The sequence below is a fragment of the Eumetopias jubatus genome, unplaced genomic scaffold (genome assembly GCF_037043125.1).
Source record: "Eumetopias jubatus isolate StellerSeaLion01/CBP00866 unplaced genomic scaffold, mEumJub1_p1.0 scaffold_10, whole genome shotgun sequence".
In the NCBI taxonomy this organism is placed as follows: domain Eukaryota; kingdom Metazoa; phylum Chordata; class Mammalia; order Carnivora; family Otariidae; genus Eumetopias; species Eumetopias jubatus.
In genome coordinates, this window is record NW_028274816.1 from 57,931,007 (window position 1) to 57,952,089 (window position 21,083).

Here is a 21,083-nt window from a genome sequence, read left to right on the forward strand (position 1 = left end):
TTCAGACTCCGACTTCTGGCTACTCTCACCCAATGTTAACCGGGCCGCGTGTGCGTTCAGCTCAGGTTTTACTCCTAATGTCACACCACCCTTAACATAATTAGCCTGCGCCTTCAGCTTCTGGCCGCTGCAGCAGGCATACGCTGGAGGGCTGCCTGGGGGTGCCCCTGGGATCCAGCGCAGCCAAGGAAGGCACCACAAAGCCAATGAGTCCAAGCCAGTTTATTTGGTCTCCCGCGCACTCAGGCCTGCATCACCGGCCTCGACTTCTCAGCCTGCAGCTTCACTCCGGAGCCCGCGAAGCCTGTGCCGCCCTGGGGAGGTGGGGGGGGCAGGTCGGGCTGCAGGGGCGGTGGGGGGAGCCCTAAACCCGGTAAGGTGACGCGGGACCCCGTGGCAGGCGGGCCCCCCGGGAGGGGCGGGGCCCCGGGGGGGCGGAGGAGAGGGGGCGGGACCTCGCAGAGCCGGGCCGGGGAGGTGAGTCGCTGCTTACCCGCTGCAGCACGATGATGTCGCGGTCCGTCAGCTTCTCCCCGTTCACGGGGTCTACCATGTCTTTCCGAATCAGCTTCTCCACGCACTCCAGAGTGACCACGGCCCCACTACGGTGAGCGTGAGTGTCGGGGGCACCGATCAGAGGCCCCGCCCCGACGAGGGAGGGCCACACCCCCGAGCCCCGCCCCATTCCGCCCGGCAGGTCCCGGGATCCTCCCCCGGGCGACTCGCGTAACTCACGAGGGCCGCAGCACGGCGCAAGGCGTGGCGTTGCTCAGGCTGTCGCGGGTCACAGCGCACACGTAGCGTTCACTGCGAGTGATGAGCCCCACGCGGTCCACGGAGCTGTCGAGCGGCGTGAAGCGCACGGGGGTCAGGTCCGACATGCGCAGTGGCTTCCCGGACATTGGGCAGGTCACGGTGCGCGACTGAGCGGGACAGAAGGGAGGCAGGGTCAGCAGGCCGGGCTGGGGCCAGGTGTAGTGAGGATTGGGGGGGGGGTCCCAGGCAGGGAAGGGGGCTGCTCAGGTGCTGGGAATGCTCACAGGCTTCTCCAGCTTGGTGGCCTTGGCCTCGGGGGTCAGGGACGGGATCCAGAAGCTGGGCAGCGCTTTGTCCTTGTCCTTGCCTGTGGGGCCTGCACTGGACCCAGGTCGGGCATCATCTGCAAGGGGAAGTGGGTTCTGATGCCATACCCAGGGAAGCACCCGGCCCCGCGAGACCCCCACTCACTTGCAAGTCGGCTCCCCCTCACCTGGGCTGCTCCCCGAAGCGGCCTTGGGCGTGAAGGGGTTGAGGGGCCGGCTCACGATGGCCGCCTCCTTCTCTAGGAAGCCCCGCACCTGGTCCTGGGCCGCAGCCCGCTGCAGGCCCCTCTGCTCCTCACGTCGGGCCCCCCGCTGCTTCTCATAGGCCTGCAGACAGCCAGAAAGAAGTGGACTATGCGTCTCCCTGTGGGTTGTGAGTTTGAGGGTGGCTCTTCCCATTTCACAGATGGGTAAACCGAGGCCTACAAAGGGGACAATCCTGGCACTTTTCGTAAAGGCTGGTGACTGCCAGGGTGTGAACCTTTAATATGCTGTGATCTATGGTGTGGCTCTGCTGCCCTTGCTTGTCCCTTCCCCGACTGCAGGGCAGGTAGCTGGCTTGGGATTCAGTGGCTTCTCTGTTCCTGGGCAGCAGAGTGGTCAGCACCTTGGCAGGAGACAGATGGCCAGACTTAAACCTTGCCTCTGCCACTGATGAGCTCTGTGGCTTCCAGTAAGTGCTGTGACTTCTCCTGGTCTCAGTTTCTTTGTCTGTAAATCGGGCTAACAACCGCGACCCACCTCGCAGGCTCTCTGGGTTATGCAGGATGAGTTTTGGAAACGCTTAAAACCTTTCCTGGCACATAGCAAGCGCTCCATAAATGCACCTGTGGGCCACGTTATATTTTACAGTGTACGTATGGTAGACCCTATCCGGCCCTGGAGGCGAGTTCCAGGAGAGTAAGAAGCAATTGACATTCACGAAGCCTTGACTGCACGGGCCGTGTGGGTGTGCGCGTGCACAGACGCAGGGACGCGGTGCTGAGCTGAGACTGCCCTGAGTCCCCCAGCTGAGGGAGGAGAACACTGAGGGTGACTGGTGCTTGGGACGGCCTCTGGCATGGCCACCGTAAGGAGGGCACACCCAGGCAGCCACTAGATCATGCAGGGGGTCATGGGCACAGGGGAAGCCCCTCACTCAAGACAGAAGGCTCAGCAAGAATCTAGCCCGCTGTGTTTCTGGAGCTCTGTGAAGCCTGGCTGGAAAAGCAGGGAGGCAGGCCAGCTCTGCCTCACACACGGTGATAAACGGGGTCCCTCCTATCCATGAAAATAGTTCACCCATGGAAGATGGGCATGGCTCCAAGTAAAGCCCTTGAGAATTCTGACCTGTGGGCATCTACCGCATGCCCTGCAGGCGCCCTCTGACTTGACTCCGTTGGCCCATTTTAGAGCCACTGAAACGGAGGCCCAGAAAGATGAGGTGACATCAGTTAATTCAACAAGTATTCATGGAAAACCTAGGGCCGGGGGTAGGCAAGAGGTTTATTCCCTGCCCCTGCGGCCTGCCGTCTAGCGGGGGAAGTGGGCACGTCAGCCACATGCAGATTCACAACCATGACAAGTGTCAAGAGAAGAGGTGGCAAGGGCAGACCCTGGGGGCCTTGGACTAGCAGGAGGTCAGAGGAGGCAACACCTGGGCTGATATCTGGAGGGGAAGGTGCACCAGGCAGCAGGAACAGTCCAGGCAAAGGCTCAGAGGGAAAGGGAACTCAGAAAGGAAGCCCAGACTGGCTCTGCTTGTGAGCTTGTGAGCTCACCCCCTGCCCCTGCCCCCTCCCCAAGCCCCGTCACCTTCATCTGCCGGGCGATCTCCTTCTTCTGGTGCAAAATGTACTCCAGAATTGCCTCCCGCTCATACAGGTAGCCATCCGAGCTGTAAGGACAGGACAGGGTGAGAAGTGTCAGCTCCCTGCCCTGAGCACCCACTAAAGCCTCTTACACGGAGCAGGTCACTTGGTGCTCAGTGCACCCTGAAGTGCACCAGACCATTTCCATTCTCCAGGCTTTACAATCTGCTCTGACATGCGTGGGGGGAGTGGATTCTTGTGCTGTAGAGGGTTAACTCAGCAGGCCTGGGTGATCCGATCCCTGCACTTTCCAAACAAAGGACTGGCCCTTGACCAGCTCCCAGCAGGGAACCTTGGAGCCCCTGGAATGTGCTGCTTGATAAAAGTGTCTTAGTTCACCTGGGGCAGGGGTAGGAGGTGGAGGTGGGGGCTTGGGCCGTGTGGTATCAGACCTCCGGAGGGGCTGGAGACCAAGGTCAGCCCCACGGAGGTCAGCCATGCCTCCAGGACCAGCCTCCAATAAAATCCCTGGACACCGGGGCCTCAGGTGGGCTTCCCTGGTGGGCAACACTCCCGACTCTTGTCACACGTTGTTGCTGGGAGACCAGCGCTGTCCCTGGGACTCTGTCAGGAGAGGATGGCTGGAGGCTCGCTCCTGGTCTCTCCCGGGCTCTGCCCCACGTGTTTTCCCCCTTGCTGACCTAATCTCCCTCTTCGTACTGTCACAAGCTGTCACTGACTAGAACTATCTCCCTGAGTTCTGTGAGTTCTTCTCATGAACCCCTGAACCTGAACGTGGCCTCAGGGACCCTAGATGGGGCTGGTCATGCGGGGAAAGACCCACCCGGCCATCACTATCTCTGTAACACAGACCTGCACACCAAGCCCATATTCAGTCACTGGACTAAGCACCTTGTACCCACGATCTCCCTGAAGCCTCCACCAGGCCGTGAGGCAGGTAACAGTGAGCGTCCGCACATGAGCTGTTATTATGCGCCAGGCAACGTTCCAAGGGCCCTACCCTCTATTACAAACGTATTCTTTTCCACACCCCGTGGAACACGTTAGGATCACGCCCATGTCTTGGATGAGCACACTGAGGCTCTGAGAGGTGAAGGGGCTTGCCCAGGGTGCCCCAGCTGTGCAGGCGGCCAGACCCACGCACGCGGCCCCCTCCATGCACCTCCCCAGCTCACGTGACGACAGGGTCATGGCAGGGCTGCAGAGAGAGGCAGCAGCAATCGAAGTCCTTGACGGCATCCCGGCTCAGGCGAATGTTCTGGGTCCCGTAGCCCGAGGCCGCTAGGGACAGAGACAGACAGAGGGATGGAGGGCCAGGAGATGGGCCCCTTGCCAAACCCCAAGAGAAAGGCACAGAGAGAACTTGGAGGCGGGGTGGGGAGGGTGGACACTCTGAGAAACAGGCAGTCAAGAGCTTGGGCTGTGTATCTGTGTGTCTCTGTGTTGGGGGCAGGGGCACAACCCACAGGAAGGTGTCCATCCAGAGGGTAAGTGACAGACAGACAGGCCCTGTCACTGAGGTAGCTGGGTAGAGAGGCTCACAGCTGACTCCCCTCCACCCCTCTGGCTCTATGACCAAACTCAAGGGCCTGTATCTCCCTGGGCCTCGGTTCTGCCACGACAACAGCAGATTCCTTCCTCAGTGGGTGGTTGGGAGTCTTAGATGAGGTCACGTACAGAAGTGCCCATCACTGGGGCGGTGCGGGGGGCGGGTGCAGGATCACGCGGGCTGTTCCTCATAAGGTCATGACCATCAGTGGGGGGGGAGGGGGCGGGGCGGGGAGAGACATGCCCAGAAGGCGCAACCAGAGGGGCAGACGGGGGATGGTGACTTCAAGAGACATTTGCCCCCCTGCCAAACCCAAAACCTGTGTCCTTCTTCTTCTCGTGGTAGGTGTAGACAGCTCCTGCCGTGCAGTTCTTGCCATGCCGTGTCATCCTGAGGGAAGGAGGGGATAGTCACAGGGCTGTGGTGGAAGGAGTCCATAGGGAGGACGGGGCCCTCAGAGCTGATCTGACCCTGCCCCCGCCAGATGGGAAAACTGGGGGTGGGTCAGGGGAGGACATTATTATTTTTTTAAACAAACTGCTAGAGGGGCAGCAGAACAAGACTTACGGGCTGTTTCTTCTCTGATCTGCATTTTATTTATTTAATTATTTTTAACGATTTTATTTAATTATTTGATAGAGAGAGTGTACGCACGAGTGGGGGTAGGAGCAGAGGGAGAGGCGGGCTCCCTGCCCGGCGTGGGACTCGATCCCAGGACCCTGAGATCATGACCTGAGCCGAAAGCAGGCGTGTAACTGACTGAGCCACCTAGGCGCCCCCAGGGGAGGACAGTCTTATATCTATACACTCCAAAAAGGAAGATGGCATTTTACCTTGAAAAAGACCTACACTTTGCTTGTAGAAGCAGGCATCGGAAGGGGTGCACGTTGTGAGTTACTCTGAGGGGGTAGAGGGAAGGTGATTTGAAATCCCAAAAGTTCTAGCAGCAGATGAGAATGGGCGTGGCTCCTTACACACATGGGGGAGGTGAGGGGACTCGGAGATGCTCTGTTCGGGGCGTGCGTATGTGTGCTTTGTGGATGCCTACAGGCTCAAACAACTGAGTGCAGTACTCTTTCTCCTGGGTGGGTGAGATCATCTGTAAGCAAAGGCGAAATCCACATTCTGCTCGAATTGTTGCCTAACCTTACCAATTACACTGGAATAAATTCCCATCTTCGAAACAAGCATCCTAGCAGCGCTAGGTACACGGAACTCTGGCAAATCAACAAGAAAAAAACCAGCTACCCCAGCAGGAAAAGGAGCAAAAGACGTGAACAAGGGGTAATTTACGGAAGCAGCAGCTCAAAGACTAACGCGCGTGTGGGGAGACACTCAATTCTCCTCAGATGGAAACGACAATGAGATAGCACTTGACAGGGGTGCCTGGGTGGCTCAGTTGGTTAGGTGACTGCCTTCGGCTCAGGTCATGCATGATCCTGGAGTCCCGGGATCGAGTCCTGCATCGGGCTCCCTGCTCAGCGGGGAGCCTGCCTCTCTGTGACCCTCCCCCCTCTCATGTGCGTGCTCTTTCTCTCTCAAATAAATAAATCTTAAAAAAAAAAAAAAGATAGCACTTGACACCAATTATCAGGCTGGCGGGAGAAACTCTGAAAGCTGGGTAAGACCAGGACTTGGTGAGGACGCGCAGTCGGTCACAGGACCCTTAGGCATTGCAGCGGGGAGAGTGGACAGGGCCAGCCTCCCAGAACTCAGGGTGGCGGAACTTTAGCAAAGTAAGCGCAGGCAACTCTGCACTTGGGTGATGTGCCTCAGAGACATCCGCAAGGGAGCATACCCACGGATGTCCACAGCGTTGTGATTTACACCGGAGGGGAATCAGAGGCAACTGGATGTCCCTCCCTGGGAGAATGGGTGCTGACAGCCCATCCTCGAGACTACCCAGCTGTTAAAATGCAACCCACTGGATGTGTGCAAGTTATCATGGGTGGATGTTAACACAATACTGGGTATAAAAAGTAAGGGAAACAACAGTAAGAAATGAAACAGGATCGCTGCCAATCTACACATGCCTACGATGGTACTTTTTTTTTTTAAGATTTTATTTATTTATTTGACACAGAGAGAGAGAACGAGAGAGCACAAGCCAGGGGAGCTGCAGAAGTAGACGGAGAAGCAGACTCCGAGAGGGGAGTCTGACGTGGGGCTTGATCCCAGGACCCTGGGATCATGACCTGAGCCCAAGGCAGATGCTTAACCGACTGAGCCAACCAGGCGCCCCAAGACGGTACACTTTATTTTACCTTTTTTAAGATCTTATTTATTTATTTGACAGAGGGAGAGACAGCTAGAGCAGGAACACAAGCAGGGGGAGTGGGAGAGGGGGAAGTAGGCCTCCTGCGGAGCAGGGAGCCAGATGTGGGGCTCGATCCCAGGACCCTGGGATCATGACCTGAGCTGAAGGCAGATGCTTAACGACTGAGCCACCCAGGCACCCCAACACGGTACATTTTAAAGAAGACCATACAAACAAGAGGGTACGCACTGTGCGTACAGGGTGGGGAACGACCAGGGGCTGGAGATACAGGAGGGGGCTATAGGTTATAGGGATCAAGGATTGGGCAAGGTGACCTTCAGCCTGGCCTTGAGTCCAGGGTTGGCCATTTCCTTTCTCTGAGCCTTGGCTTAATTTGGCAAAAAGTGGGGATAACCATGGGACCTAGTTGACAGGACTGGACTGCCGTGAGAAGTGCGAGTCCTGCTCAGAGCCTGGCACACAGCGGGTGTTCGGGAAATATTCTCTCCAGCTCTCTGGCTGCAAGAAAGATCCAGAAGGCTGGCGTGGGGGTGGGGGCACAACCAAGGGCTCCCCAAATGCAAAAAGAGCACCTCTGTCTTTATGCCCCTCTCTGGTCGCCTTCGGAAACTTGTCTTTCACATCCAGAACGTGAACTGCAAACCTCTCTTTGAGCCGTGGATCTCGCTCTCCCCCTACTGGCGTCTTCCCTCGGAAACCAATTTCTGGTCTTTGGTATATTGACATAGAATAGAGGCATAGACTTTAAGGATGCGGTTTGATACGTTTTGACAAATGTATATGCCCTCATGACCACCACCCCAGTGGAGACACAGAACATTTCACCCCAGCGGCGGTCACCGCTGCTTGCAGGAGCTAACCTTGGTGAAACACCCCAACGTGACCCACGGAACCTCCTCTGACTTTCCCTCAACCTCCGAGCTTCTGGGCAAATGTCCAGCACCTGCTGTCTCCCCCGGCTCACCTGCCACCAGCCCCTCCCCTCGGCCCTCTGGCTTCCGCCCCAGCCCCCCCAGCTGCCACTCACGGAGGTCGCGCTGACCTCCTCCTGGACAAATTCTCCACTCTATTCTTAGTTGTCAACTGCCTTGACCCTCTGCGGTACTTGGCACCGGGCTGCTTGTCCTGTGGCCAACAGGGGTTTCTACACTCTTTGGCTTTGTGGCCGGGGACATTTTCCCTCCAAGAATGAGAGGAACTGCTACGGAGGGAGCATCTTTTTTTTTTTTTTTTTTACTTGGCCAGGCAATAATGGCAACAGTCCCCCACCCCATGCCAACTTTGCACCCCCATCTCATAGATCGTCCAACCTCAACCACTTTCTGCAGTCTATCCCATTACCATCTCCATTTGGCACATGGGCAAACGGATGCTTCAAAGTGAAGCCACTGCCCAGGGCAGTGGTTCTCAAAGTAAGGTCCGGGGACCCTGGGGGGCGGTCCCTAAGATGCTTTCAGGGCATACTGAAACTATTTCCATATTAATACTAAAATGACCACAATACTATTTCCATATTAATACTAAAATGTGTCTGCCTTTGTTACTCTTATTCTCTTACAAGGGTACCGTGGCATTTTCTGGAGACTGTGTGACACGTGAGGATGTCACTGCTCTGACCACTAACTCAATGTGTGCTTGCGCGTCCTTGGGTTTTAAAAATTTTAGGGGCACCTGGCTGGCTCAGTTGGGGGGAGCATGTGACTGTTCATCTCAGGCTCATGAGTTCAAGCCCCATGTTGGGGGTGGAGCTTACTTAAAAGAAAAATTTGTTTTACTACGCTAAGTGAAAGAAATCTGGCACAAAAGGCCATATATTGTAGGATCCCACGGATATGAAATGTCCAGAAGAGGCAAATACATAGAGACAGAAAGTGGACTGGTGGTTGCCACGGGCTGGGAGAAGGGGAAATGATGAGTAACCACTAACAGGTACAAGGTTTCTTTTTGGGGTGATGAAAACGTTCTGGCATCAGTTAAGTGGTGATGACTGCACAAAATAGTGAATATACTACTTTAGATTTTTTTTTTAAAGATTTTATTTATCCATTTGACAGAGACACAGCGAGAGAGGGAACACAAGCAGGGGGAGTGGGAGAGGGAGAAGCAGGCTTCCCGAGGAGCAGGGAGCCCAATGTGGGGCTCGATCCCAGGACCCTGGAATCATGACCCGAGCCGAAGGCAGACGCTCAATGACTGAGCCACCGAGGCGCCCCACTTTAGATTTTTTTTAAAAGATTTTTATTTTTAAGGAATCTCTACACCCAACGTGGTGGGGCTCAGACCCACGACCCCGAGATCAAGAGTTGCACGCTCCACCATCTGAGCCAGCCGGGCGCCCCGTGAATATACTACCTTAAATGGATGAATTTTGTGTTATGTGAATTATATCTCAACAGAAAAAAAATTTTAGCATCAGTTTTAATTTCTGATACAGCAAATATTGATAGATAGAACTCACAAAAACGAAAAGTTCCAGAGTCCTCAATGACTTTTAGGACACTGAGACCAAAGAGTTTAAGAACTACTGGCCAAGGGCTGAAGGGCTGGCAGGTGGCAGGGCCAGGATTTCTCTGGAAGCTGAGCTTTTCACCCACCACGCTGGATTGTCTCCTCATTAAGGCCAATTTCAAAATAGAAAATAAGACTACCGCCATCTGCTGTCTCTAGTGTTTCAAAGAGAAACTATCCAAAACCACAACCACTCATCATCATGCCCACTTTACAGGGGAGAAAACAGGCTCCCGGGATCCCCCCCAGCTAGGAACCGACAGAGGCAGGATTCGAACCCAGGCAAGCAGGCTATGGAGCCACCTTCTTGACCACATGGCAACTGCCAGTCCTCCCAGGAAGGTCACCATCTGAGAATACAGGCCAACCCGTTCCCTTTCTGTACGAGGCCTTCAAACACCAGAGTGCATTTTCCTCTTTCGGCCCCTTCAGTTCAAACGTGAAATTTTCACTGGAGATACTTGACCTATATTTAGGTTTTGTGATTTCCCGCTGCAAAGGTACATTCACATACCCGCTTTGTGCCGAGCGTACTCAAAAGTTTCCCAATAACTCAATCAAGTGTTAGTGCTTAAATTTAAATTAATTAAAATGAGGGGCCCCTGGATGGCTCAGTTGGTTGGGCGGCTGCCTTTAGCTCAGGTCACGATCTCAGGGTCCTGGGATCGAGCCCCACTTCAGGCTTCCTGCTCAGTGGGGAGTCTGCTTCTCCCTCTGCCTACCCCACCCCCCCGGCACTCAAATAAATAAAATCTTAAAGAGTCTTAATTAAAATAAAAGCATTAGGAAAATCCAGTCCCTCAGTCAAACTAGCCACTTATCCAAGTGCTCCGCAGCCTCTTGAGATAGTGACTCCTGCTCGAACAGCACCGCACTGAGATCGGACTTTAAAAAAGCACGACCATGATACCATTGACCCACTAATGATTCCATAACATCATCTACTATCTGTCTGGTGTTCAAATTACTGATTCCCTCCCAACTGTCTTTTTCTGCAGTTGGTTTGCTTGCATCCTGAGCCAGTGGTTCTTAACCTTTTGGTGGGGCCAGAGATCCCTTTGCGAACCTAGAGAATGCTACACACCCCTCTCCCGAAAATGGTGTGTGTCAGGCCATTCCCAGGGTACGGAGGCTTCTGTGTTAAAGGAAAACCAAGGGGCTAATTACACTCAAGGAAATCAAAGACAGAAATAGGACACGATGTAAGCAGTACAGAGAGAGTTCCCTAAGGGCAAAAGTGAGCATCTGAGACTCTCTCTTAACAATGGCTGATGTCTAGGGGCGCCTGGGGGGCTCAGTCGGTTAAGCGTCTGCCTTGGGCTCAGGTCACAATCCCAGGGGTCCTGGAATCAAACCCCACATCGGGCTGCCTGCTCAGCGAGGACTCTGCTTCTCCCTCTCTCACCTGCTCATGCTCTCTCTCACGATCTCTCTCTCTCAAATAAATAAAATCTTAAAAAAAAAAATAACGGCTGATGTTTAAACAAACAAACAAGGCTGACGTTTATTTAAGACGTTCGGTGAACCTAGCCCTTTTCTAAGCATTTTACACATATTACCTTCACTGAATCCCACAACCACACAAATGATTGCTACAAACAAGGAAACTGTCTCAGAGAAGGTGCTCATCCTGCAGCTAAGGTATGACCCAGGCATCTGAATCCGTGGCCTTGACCATCAGCCTGAGGCACTATGCCTGACTCTCAGCGTGGAGTGGGACAGCTAGTGCATGCCTCGTCTTTCCCCTGGAAATTCTGTCCCCTTTTTCTTTCTAGGCTTCGTCAAGGAGTCCCCTCCTGTGGGAAGCTTGTCTCTCCAGGCTGAATTAGGTGATCCTTGTGCTCTGATAATGCCCTGAGTTACCTCCAATATAGCTGCTATCCCTCAGTACTTCCCTCTCCAGGCCAGGAGCCTCTGGAGGGATGGGATTGGGAAGGACTCTAGTCTGGCCAGGTCCCAGCACTGCCTGGCACCTGGGCAGGGCGGGGGCTCAGACAGGTCATAATAGGATCAGTTAGCTGCTGCCGACTCTTGATCTCAGGGTCGTGGGTTTGGGCCCTGTGTTGGGCTCTGTGCTGGGCATGAAGCCTACTTAAAAAAAAAAAAAAAAAAAGAGGGGCGCCTGGGTGGCTCAGTTGGTTCAGTGTCTGCCTTTGGTTCAGGTCATGATCCCAGGATCCCAGGATCCCCTGCTCAGTGGGGAGCCTGCTTCTCCCTCTCCCATTCCCCCTGCTTGTGCTCGCGCGCTCTCTGTCAAATAAAAATATTTTTAAAAAATGTTAAAACTATTCTTAGTTTGTAGGTTATACAAAAACAAGTGGGGGTTGCAAATCATATATCCAATAAGGGAACTCTATCTAGAATATACAAAAAAACCCTACAATGCAATAATAAAAAGACAAATAACTCAATTTAAAGATGGGCAAAAGGCGGGCGCCTGGCTGGCTCAGTTGGTGGAGCATGTGACTCTTGATCTCGGGGTTGTGAGTTCGAGCCTCGTGTTGGGTGTGAGATTACTTAAAAATAAAATCTTTTTAAAAAATTATTTGTTGGGGCGCTTGGGTGGCTCAGTCGTTAAGCATCTGCCTTCGGCTCAGGTCATGATCCCAGCGTCCTGGGATTGAGCCCCGCATCGGGCTCCCTGCTCAGCGGGGAGCCTGTTTCTCCCTCTCCCTCTGCCTGTGGCTCCCTGTGCTTGTTCTCTTGCTGTGTGTCAAATAAATAAAATCTTAAAAAAAAAAAGGGGTCAGAGAACCACAGTGTGGAGAACCTGGAACCCTCAATGCACTGACAATGGGAATAGAAGCTGGGGCAGCCACTTTGGAACAGTCTGGCGGTTCCTCAAAAGCTGAAACACAGAGTTACCGTTTGATGCAGCAATTCCACTCCCAACGGAAATGAAACCATGTCCACACAAAAACTTTGGACACAAATATCCATGGTATTCAGAAGAGCCAAAAGATGGAAACAACCAAAGAGTTCATCAACTGATGAATGGATGAACAAACTATGGTATACCTCAGACAAAGGAACAGTATTCAGCCATAAAAAGAATGAAGTACTGATACGTGCTACAGAATGGATTAACCTTGAAAACATTATGCTGAAAGAAGCCAGTCCAAAAACAAAAAAAATTCCATTTATGTGACATGTCCAGATTAGGTATATCCGTAGTGACAGAAAACAGAGTAGTGGATATTAGTGCTGGGGTGGAGGGGAGAGTGGGGAGTGACGGATAATGGGTCCTGGGTTTCTTTTTGGAGTGATAAAAATGTTCTAGAACTGACTGTGGTGATGGTTGCACAACTCTGTGGATATACTAAAGACCACTGAGGGGGGCGCCTGGCTGGCTTGTAGGTACAGCATGCGAGTCTTGATCTTGGGGTCATGAGTTCAAACCCCATGTCGGATGTGGAATCTACTTAACAAACAAACAAACAAAAAACCCTCCCCCAAACCCCACTGAATTGTATACTTTATTTTCTTAAGATTTTATTTTTAAGTAACCGCTACACCCAAGGTGGGGCTGGAACTCATGATCCCGAGATCAAGAGTTGCACACTGTTCCAACTGAGCAGCCAGGCACCCCTGAACTGTAGACTTTAAATGGGTGAACTATATAAATAAATATAAATAAATCTGATTTTTGTAAAAAAAAAAAAAAAAAAGGAAGTCAGCGGATTTTGGGTTTGGCCTGTTGACCCCTGCATGGAGAAATAAGTAAAATGAGGTTACAAGAAAACAAAAAGACAAATTCATACCCAGATGATCAACAGAATAAGTGATCAAGTTTCTTTCTTTCTTTCTTTTTAAGATTTTTTATTTATTTGTCAGATAGAGAGAGCACAAACAGGGGGAGTGGCAGGCAGAGGGAGAAGCAGGTTTCCCGCTGAGCAAGGGGCCCGACGTGGGACTCGATCCCAGGACCCTGCGATCATGACCTGAGCTGAAGGCAGAAGCTTAACCTACTGAGCCACCCAGGCGTCCCTGATCCAGTTTCTTTCATAAATCAATTATGCCAAGAAGAATAAAGCGTGGGGTGGAGGGGACTATTCTAAAGAGGAATTTAAGAGCCATAACAGCAATGACTTGACTGGATTCTGATTCAAACAAATTAAACTTCTCTTTTAAAGGTATTTTTGACACAAGAAGATTTGGTTATTGACCAAGTAATAGGGAATATTCCAGAACTTTTGCTTTTGGAAAGTGTGATGATGGTATTTCGGTCCTGTAAATGTCCCTTGTTTTTACAACATGCATCCTTAAAGTTTTAGGGATGATATGTCACGAAGGGTAGGATTTGCCATATGTATATATATATATATATGTATGTATATGTATGTATTTATACTAGATTTTATTTATTTGACAGAGAGAGATGGCGAGAGCAGGAACACAAGCAGGGGGCGTGGGAGAGGGAGAAGCGGGCCTCCCGCCGAGCAGGGAGCCCGATGCGGGGCTCGATCCCAGGATACTGGGATCATGACTCGAGCCGAAGGCAGACGCTCAATGACTGAGCCACCCAGGCGCCCCAAGTTTGACCATTTTCATAATAGAATATCAAAGTAAAACCCTTCGAGGCCCAAGTTCACACCGACCCAACAGCACCGTCGGGATGAGAAGCCAGGTCGGCCGGCGCCAGAACTCCATGGAGGAAAAGGTCAAACCCTACACCAACTCGGAGAAGGAACGGGCTGTCAAAAAGGTGCAAAGGCGGCGGTGGGCGGCTGCACAATTTCCTCCGCCCTCCCCGTCACAGTCTGGGAAACTGAGGCAGGAAAGGGGGGTCCGTCTTCCTCAACTCCCACTCCTTAAACCCCACCCCCACCCCCCGCAAGAGTCCCAGTCTCCCCGCCCCCTGGGACTCCCGGTCCCTCGTCCTCTACCGTGAAATACCAACTCTTAGCCGAACTGGCGGATGGAGGCTGAGCTACTTCCAGGGGATGCTGGGAGATGTAGTTCAGCTTCAAACTTTGGGGCCTAGAGTGCTCTATTAATGATTGACAGGGAGTCGGGAATTCGAAATCCTGTCCCTGACTCCCTCAGGACCCCAGAAATCTAGCCCGCGGGAAGGCGATCGCAGCAACCTTATCCCGCCACCGCCCGGAACTCACCTTACAAACGACCCCTCGTTCCTTCGTTGCTTCTTCAACTGTGCCCCTACACCGGAAAGGAGGGCTGTTTTCCCTCTCCGCTTCGCCCTCTTCCGCCCGGCAAAAAAGACAGGAAGTAGAGCTGCCCCGAGTTGCCGAGATACCTCGTCGGACTTGGTAAGGCCTCCCTTCTTCTTTCCCTCCCTCCGGAAACGGGAGTAGCAACTTGAAGGTTCCGGTTAGTGCAACTGGCGTGACTATGGGGCGCGCTTAGTATACACTAGGCATTTCCCCGGGCGGGCGATTTCCTGCTTAGGCCCAGGCTTTGCGTTTCTCCAAGTCCGAATTTAAGGATTAGCCACTTCATCCAGAGATTGGGAAGCTCACTCCCCCAAGTCCATCAGTCACTGACTGGATGGTGAGAGACAATTGAGAAGGGACAGTTCCTCTGACCCCAGCTTATAAGCAGAGCAATTGAGAAATCAGAAGTCAAAGTCCTTCAGATCACCTCAGGAAATGGGAATTGACTACAGCATCGTCCACCTACCCCCAGGGACCAAGGCATACGTACATTTCCCGCCAGTTTTTAGCTATCTACCTATCTGGAGACCTAGACATTTATTTCCCTAGCTCACCCAGGGAAGGTTCCATCCCAGGGAGGCCAACAAGGGAAGGGGTACACATCCAATCCTCTAAGTGCCCCCACGGTGTCGGGTGTCGGAGACCCTGGCTTCCCAGGGGGGCTCTGGACCTTAGGCCCTTCATCCTAAGGTCCCTTTAAATACTTTGTCCCTTACCTGAGTCCCGCCCAGGGCAGGTAATCACAAACCCCGCCCCTCTGCCAGAAACCAGGATCGTCTTGATTACCGGGAGAGGGGAACCCCTCCTTCCTCTCCCCTCCCTTCTCTCCGTCCCCCATTCACAGCTGGCCGAAGCTGGCAGAGGAAGCCCCTATTGAAGAGGAAGGGAAAGTGCTCACAAGCCTGGGCAGGTAAGTGAATGTCCCCTGGGGGCAGAGCCTGGCTTGGGGACCGTGGCCTCCTGGCTCCCTGCCCCTCTGGGACTCAGAAGTTCCCGTCCCCCAGCCCCAGGAGTCCAGGACCTCCACTCCCTTCTCCCCCTGTGCCTGAGAATATAGGCTCTTTGCCTCTCCTGTAATCTTTGATCTCTGTGGGTGGATGTGGCAATGGGCACAGGGAGAGGCAAGTATAGGTGGAAATTACCAAGAAGAAAGGAAGCCTGATCACCGATGGACATGTTTATGAGCACCTACTATGTGCCAAGATTCGTGCTGGGTGCTGCAGACATGGTAGAGAAAAAGATAAGCTCCCTGCTCCAGTCTCTGGAGGCACGCTGCTTTCGCTCAAATCATGCTTCTGAATCTTGCAAATTGTATTACCTTGAGAAATTCTTTTATCTCTCCGTGCCTCATGTTCCTCATCTGTAAAATGGGGATAATAATAGCAGTGCTGTGAAAATTAAACTGAGTTGCCACAGGGACCTGGCCCAGAATACAGGCCACGGAAGGGACTGCTAAGATTATATGATTATTATCATGGACCGTAGAGGCCAGTCGGGGTGACGTTGCCTCATTCCCCAGGGGCTGAGGCACTTGCTATCTCTTTCACTCCTGGTTTCAGGTGTTCATAAAATATGAGGGGCTACCCCTCTCTGCCGCTGCTATACCTGGGATTGACCACCTGCTTAGACACCTCACCCAGTGGGGAGCAAGACCAAGGTGAGTGTTTGAGGGATGAGCTGGTGTCCAGGCACAGATCTCCATCCACCTTCCCCTGACGCAGGAACCCTTGCCTCCAGGCCCCTTCTCTCCCAGAACGCCATAGTCCCCATCCCCTCAGGTTCGGGTTCCTCCACGTTCCCCAGTCTTAGGAACGCTCCATTTTTCTGTCCTTCATGTCCTTTGGGCCCTGGAGTCTTCCTGGACTCCCCAGAGGCCCAGAGCTTTCTAGGAAGCCATAGCCGGATTCCACGAGCCAATCACTGGGACCTGGAACTGCTCACGCCAGGGAACCTGGAACGGGAGTGTTATGAGGAGCGGTGTTCCTGGGAGGAGGCGAGGGAGTATTTTGAGGACAATACTCTGACGGTGAGAGCCCCTCCAGGCCCTGGGATGTTCCGGCCCACAATTCCCTCTACCCTGGGTCTCAGAAATCAGCGTGGGTTGGTTTGGGGGGTAGGGAATCTCCCCGTTGACATGCTGTCTTTCCACCTGCTTGACTTCCATCCTTTCAAGGAGCGCTTTTGGGAGAGCTACATCTACAATGGCAAAGGAGGTGAGTTGGGGCGGGGGGTGGGCAGGGGCTCTTGTTCTGTGCAGCTAAGGCAGCCCTTTCTCCTGGAGGTGGAACCAGCATACCCTACCCCAAATTTGCCTCCTCCAAATTCAGTGCTCCCTGAGTGTCCTGGAGGGGGTTATTAAAAGAGTGCCCTCCTTTGAGACTAGAGCCCCTCCCTGAGGAACCCACCACACCTTATTTGGAGGAGGTCTCCTGTCTTTAGGAAGAAGGAAGTGCAGGTGGAGAGGGGTTACAGCCCTGGGGCCTATGAGACCTCAGGCTCAGAGGCCCTGACCCACCTGAGTCCTTCTTTGGAGTCCAGAGCTCCAGCCCTTCTGCAGCTTGGTTGCTAGGGGGCTGCTCCCTAGCAACGGGGCCTGGCCAGGCCTGGCGGTGCAAGCCTGTGCATCCTCACCTTCCCGGGCTGCCCGCCCCCAACCCTTACTGTGAGTTCTAAGGCCCCACCATGGCTTCAGTCTTGTTGCTAAGGGGGAACTGCTCCTTAGCAACCAGGCCGGGCCAGGCCGGACCAAGGAAGACTGCAGCACTCACTACCTGGCTGGCTTCCCCTCCCCCACAGCCCCATCCCGGCCTTGGCCTGGTTACCAAGGAGGCCTCCCTAGCAACCACACCTAGCCAGGCTCAGGACCCAAGGCCCACTGCCCAGGGAGGAACCCCCTCCCTGCACCACATGCCCCATCCCCTTGTGGCCTGGTTGCTAGGGGTGGATGCCCCTTAGCAACAAGCCCTAGGTCTGGGCCGGAGTCCTCACATTGGAGCCTGGTTGCTAGGGGAGATAACTACCTCACTGCAGGCCTAGCAAGGCCTGGTGGCTCCTTGAATCCACCTGAAACATGTCAGAACCAGGAGGGCGTGCCTTCTCAGCGCAGCTCTTTGCTAAGGGGGCTGAAAGCCTGGGGTTTACTGTTTGAGCAAAGCTCCTGACCAGTGTTAAAGGAAGTCTCCCCAGCGGCAAGACCCAGGAGGGCCTCACCAAGCTGGTGTTCTCCCTGTGTCTGCTTCCCCTCAGACAAATGGCCTTGGATGGCTAAAGGCCTAGGGTCCTAGCAAAGGGCCCACCTGAGTTCTAGACACCCAAAAATCTGTTAGTTGGCCGGGGGGGGGGGGGGGCGTTCCCGAAATTCCTCCATTGATAAATGAATTTTTCATCGCCTTCTGGTCAATTCAGAAACCTTCCTGCGATTCTGTTCTTCCTTCAGAGACTGGCCCCTCAGTGGCCTGGATGTGATAAAGGGACTACGTTCCAGAGGGGGGGAGGGGTGCCAGATAAAACACAGGACACCCTCCCCATCAGTTAAATTTGAATTTCAAATACAGATAAATTTTTTAGTATAAATGTATTCTAAATACTCCAAGGGACATACTTACACTACAAAATATACATTGTGTATCTAAAATTAATGTTTAATTAGTATCATATATTATTATTTGCTAAATCTGGTAATGCTCAGTGTGGGGGCCTCTGCAGTTGCCTACCTGAGCTCCCCACCCCCAACTTCAGTGTGTCCATTGCCCTCTTAGCAGATGGATTTTGCTTAGGAGGGACTTGAGCCACGCTTTGTCCAGGGAGGGGCCTCTGTCACCATGGGGATTCCGCTACCATAATTTTTTAGTCCCAGGTGAAGTTATCATAGACCCTTTATGTGTTTGATCTCAATGAATTTCCACAGCCCATGGGGGAGGACTTATTGTTTCCATTTTACAGAGCAGCAAATGGAGGCTTAGAGAAACGAGTGCGTTGAGTTGCCTGGGTTCATGCACCTAGGAAGTGGCTCCCGCCGTTCTGCTTTGCTTCTTGGCCTGTACTTTTCCTTCAGGGGGAAGGCATTGGGTTGTCGGGGTGAGTGACAGCCCCTGACACAGTACCCCCCCCACCCCCCCACTGCAGGGCGTGGACGAGTGGACGTAGCAGGCCTGGCTGTGGGGTTGACGTCTGGCATCCTGCTCATTGTCCTGGCCAGCTTGGGAGCCTTTTGGTATCTGCATTGCCGACGGGGTAGAGGCCAGCAGCCCTGTCCCCAAGAGTAAGGGGGATTCAGAGAGAAGGGGCCTGGGGGCTGGAAAGCAGGGTGACCAGAGGAAGAAGGAAGGGTGGACCTAAGGAGAGATGAGTCAAGGATTGGGACAGGTGGGCACTGAGGAAGGATCTGGGGAGACTATCAGGTGGAGAGTCAGTCTGTGAGAACACGCGGGTATGGTTATTGCCGTTTGTCCATCTGACCATGTCCTCAGTACCCGGCACACAGTAGGAGCTCAATCAGTATTTGCCGCCTGTCTCCATGGTACCCGGTTTATGTGTGATTATCACTCTGTCTGCATTGTATCTCGTGAGGCTGCAGCGTGTGGTCTCTGGTGTCAGTGATATGTCAGTTTCCGTGGTGCCAGGCTGTAGAACACGTGTGTGCGCGCCTTCTGAGTTGTCTAGGCGTGTCTCTCTTAGTGGCAGGGTCTAAGAAAGTGCTTGAGTGTCAGTCTTCAAAGTATGGTGGGTCTGGGGGTTTTTCAGAAGGGTTAATTGTTAAGAGTGGCACGGGGAAATTTGTGACTGGGTGTATCTCTGTGTTGTGTCTGCTTCTGTGTGTGTCTGCCTGTCTCTCTGCAGGGCTTTTTCTCCATTGCTCTCCCTGTAGCTGGAACGCATGTGTGTCTGTGAATAAGAGTATGTCTCAGCAGTTAATTTCTGTCTGCCCCTGTCTGTTCATCTGTCTGCCTGTCATTCTGAGGTGCTTTTCTGTGTGCCGGGTCAGGCTGAAGGTGACCCTCTTTCCCCCTGCTCTTTCTCCCTTCCATTTGTGTCCCCATGCCACCCTCAGAGTCTCTGTGTCCCCCCTAGGTCTTCCCACCTGCCTTCCCCCGAGTCCCTCTATCCTGTAGGTTTCCCCGGCTAACCCTGTACTTTCTGTCCCCAGGGCTGAGCTCATTAATTCCCTAAGTCCCCTGGGCGACCTAGGCCCACCGACGCCCCTGCCTCCACCCCCACCCCCAGGCCTCCCCACCTACGAGCAGGCTCTGGCGGCCTCTGGGGTGCACGACGCACCTCCGCCCCCCTACACCAGGTACTGAGCTGGGCTTCTACCTGGGGGTGGGGAGCAGAGGGGAGGATGCTGCGGGAGGAGGGGCGTGGGCTCAGGGGCGGGACTTGGAATTTTGAGCTTATTATCCGGGGCGAGGCTTGGAGCGTGGGGGCGGGGTCCTATGCAATTATCTGGGGGCGTGGCCCAGTGTTGTCTGTGTGGAGCTTTACCGGAGGGTGGGTCTTATGCCCAGAGGGTCTGCGATTGGCTGAGACGCCCGCGGGCGGGTCGGAGTGGTCTAGGTTCAGGGAGGGAAAAACAGCCGGGTCTTTGACTCCCCGTTGTGCCCCTCCCCTTGCAGCCTCAGGAGGCCTCGCTGAGGAGCTGTTTCCGAGCTGAGGTTCCCCAGATTCACAGCGGATTCCAGAGCCCCCAGGCCTCTTAAACTACATAGCTGAGCTCGGGGAGTGGTGGGAGTTGGGGTCGTCCGGCCCGAGGCCTACCCTGGCACACGTGTTTCCGCCGAGACGGATACGCGCATATCCCCGGCCAACGTGTTCCCTCGTCCCTGTTACTCGCGGGTTTCCAGGCTTTCCTGACTGTAGGGGGGGGGGGGGTACCCGCCAGTCCCGCCCCCGGGGTAGGCGTGCGTGGAAACTCAGACCCCGGCGCGTAGGCCGGGTATACCCACTCGCGTGAGTGAGCAGGTGTGACAAGGCCATCGCCCTACAATGCCACGGACCACGCACACGCAGGGCCCTGCTTATGCACACGCATGTTTTCGTGCACCCCCGGTGCACGCTCGCAGGCGCTCTGGAACCCGGGGAAAGGGCGGGGGGCATATTTGCAAACGTGCTTTTTAGGGGAGGGCTCGCATTGCACCGGGAGACTGGAGTTGAGCTCTTCTCGTAAATTAAAATGCTTTGTAAAAGAGACAAAGAGTGAAACAACGCAAAAAAATAAAAATTAAATAAACTGAATTGCATTCCCGGGCGCGTCTGCGCGCGGCGGAGTTGGCTTTCTGTACAAACGCTGCGCCCTACACCCCCAGGCCCTGCTAGCGCTCAGTATCTCTCTCTCTCTCTCTCTCTTTTTTTTTTTTGCATTTGCACGGGATTGTGGGAGGAAGCGGAGCGCAGCCAGACACCCCGCCGCCCGCCCCCCCTTCCCCTCCCCCCTCCCCCAGCCGCCTTGTGCAAAGATGGCTGCACCGTGAGCGCAGAGGAGGAGGAGGCGGCGGCGGCGGCGGCGAGAGAGCGAGCACCCAGCGCCCGCACCCACCCCGGGGCCGCCCGGGACGCCCCCTCCTGAGCGCGCGCCCTCCCTTCTCTCTTGCAAGCGCCGGGGCAAAGGCGGAGACAGCGGGGTCCCTCCTACCCCCCTTTCCCTCCAGGGGGAACCCCCCTTCCCCCCTCCTTGGCTCGGCGGCT

General features: G+C 54.0%; 2 protein-coding genes across 5 annotated transcripts; one reads left to right on the forward strand and one right to left on the reverse strand.

Moving 5' to 3' along the window:
* Positions 1–207: 207 nt before the first annotated feature.
* Positions 208–14,452, reverse strand: NOSIP (nitric oxide synthase interacting protein). The gene is made up of 9 exons (XM_028091598.2): positions 14,343–14,452; positions 4,762–4,832; positions 4,069–4,174; positions 2,877–2,958; positions 1,250–1,409; positions 1,041–1,159; positions 736–923; positions 494–602; positions 208–314 (listed from the first exon to the last, which is right to left on the reverse strand). Exons 2-9 carry the CDS (start codon positions 4,829–4,831, stop codon positions 243–245), a joined length of 906 nt encoding a protein of 301 aa, XP_027947399.1. The 5' UTR covers position 4,832; positions 14,343–14,452; the 3' UTR covers positions 208–242.
* PRRG2 (proline rich and Gla domain 2) lies at positions 13,758–20,599 on the forward strand. Of its 4 annotated transcripts, XM_028091600.2 has the most exons (9): positions 13,758–13,933; positions 14,275–14,498; positions 15,247–15,312; positions 15,962–16,059; positions 16,256–16,428; positions 16,576–16,615; positions 18,528–18,663; positions 19,549–19,695; positions 20,015–20,599. In XM_028091600.2, the coding sequence occupies exons 4-9, from the start codon at positions 15,975–15,977 to the stop codon at positions 20,031–20,033; spliced, it is 600 nt and encodes a 199-aa protein (XP_027947401.1). In that variant the 5' UTR covers positions 13,758–13,933; positions 14,275–14,498; positions 15,247–15,312; positions 15,962–15,974; the 3' UTR covers positions 20,034–20,599. The 4 variants fall into 4 exon arrangements, with proteins under 4 accessions (XP_027947401.1, XP_027947402.1, XP_087883851.1 ...); XM_028091601.2 differs by lacking the exons at positions 13,758–13,933; positions 14,275–14,498 and adding an exon at positions 14,529–14,739; XM_088027725.1 differs by lacking the exons at positions 13,758–13,933; positions 14,275–14,498; positions 15,247–15,312 and having other exon boundaries at positions 15,980–16,428.
* Positions 20,600–21,083: the final 484 nt, after the last annotated feature.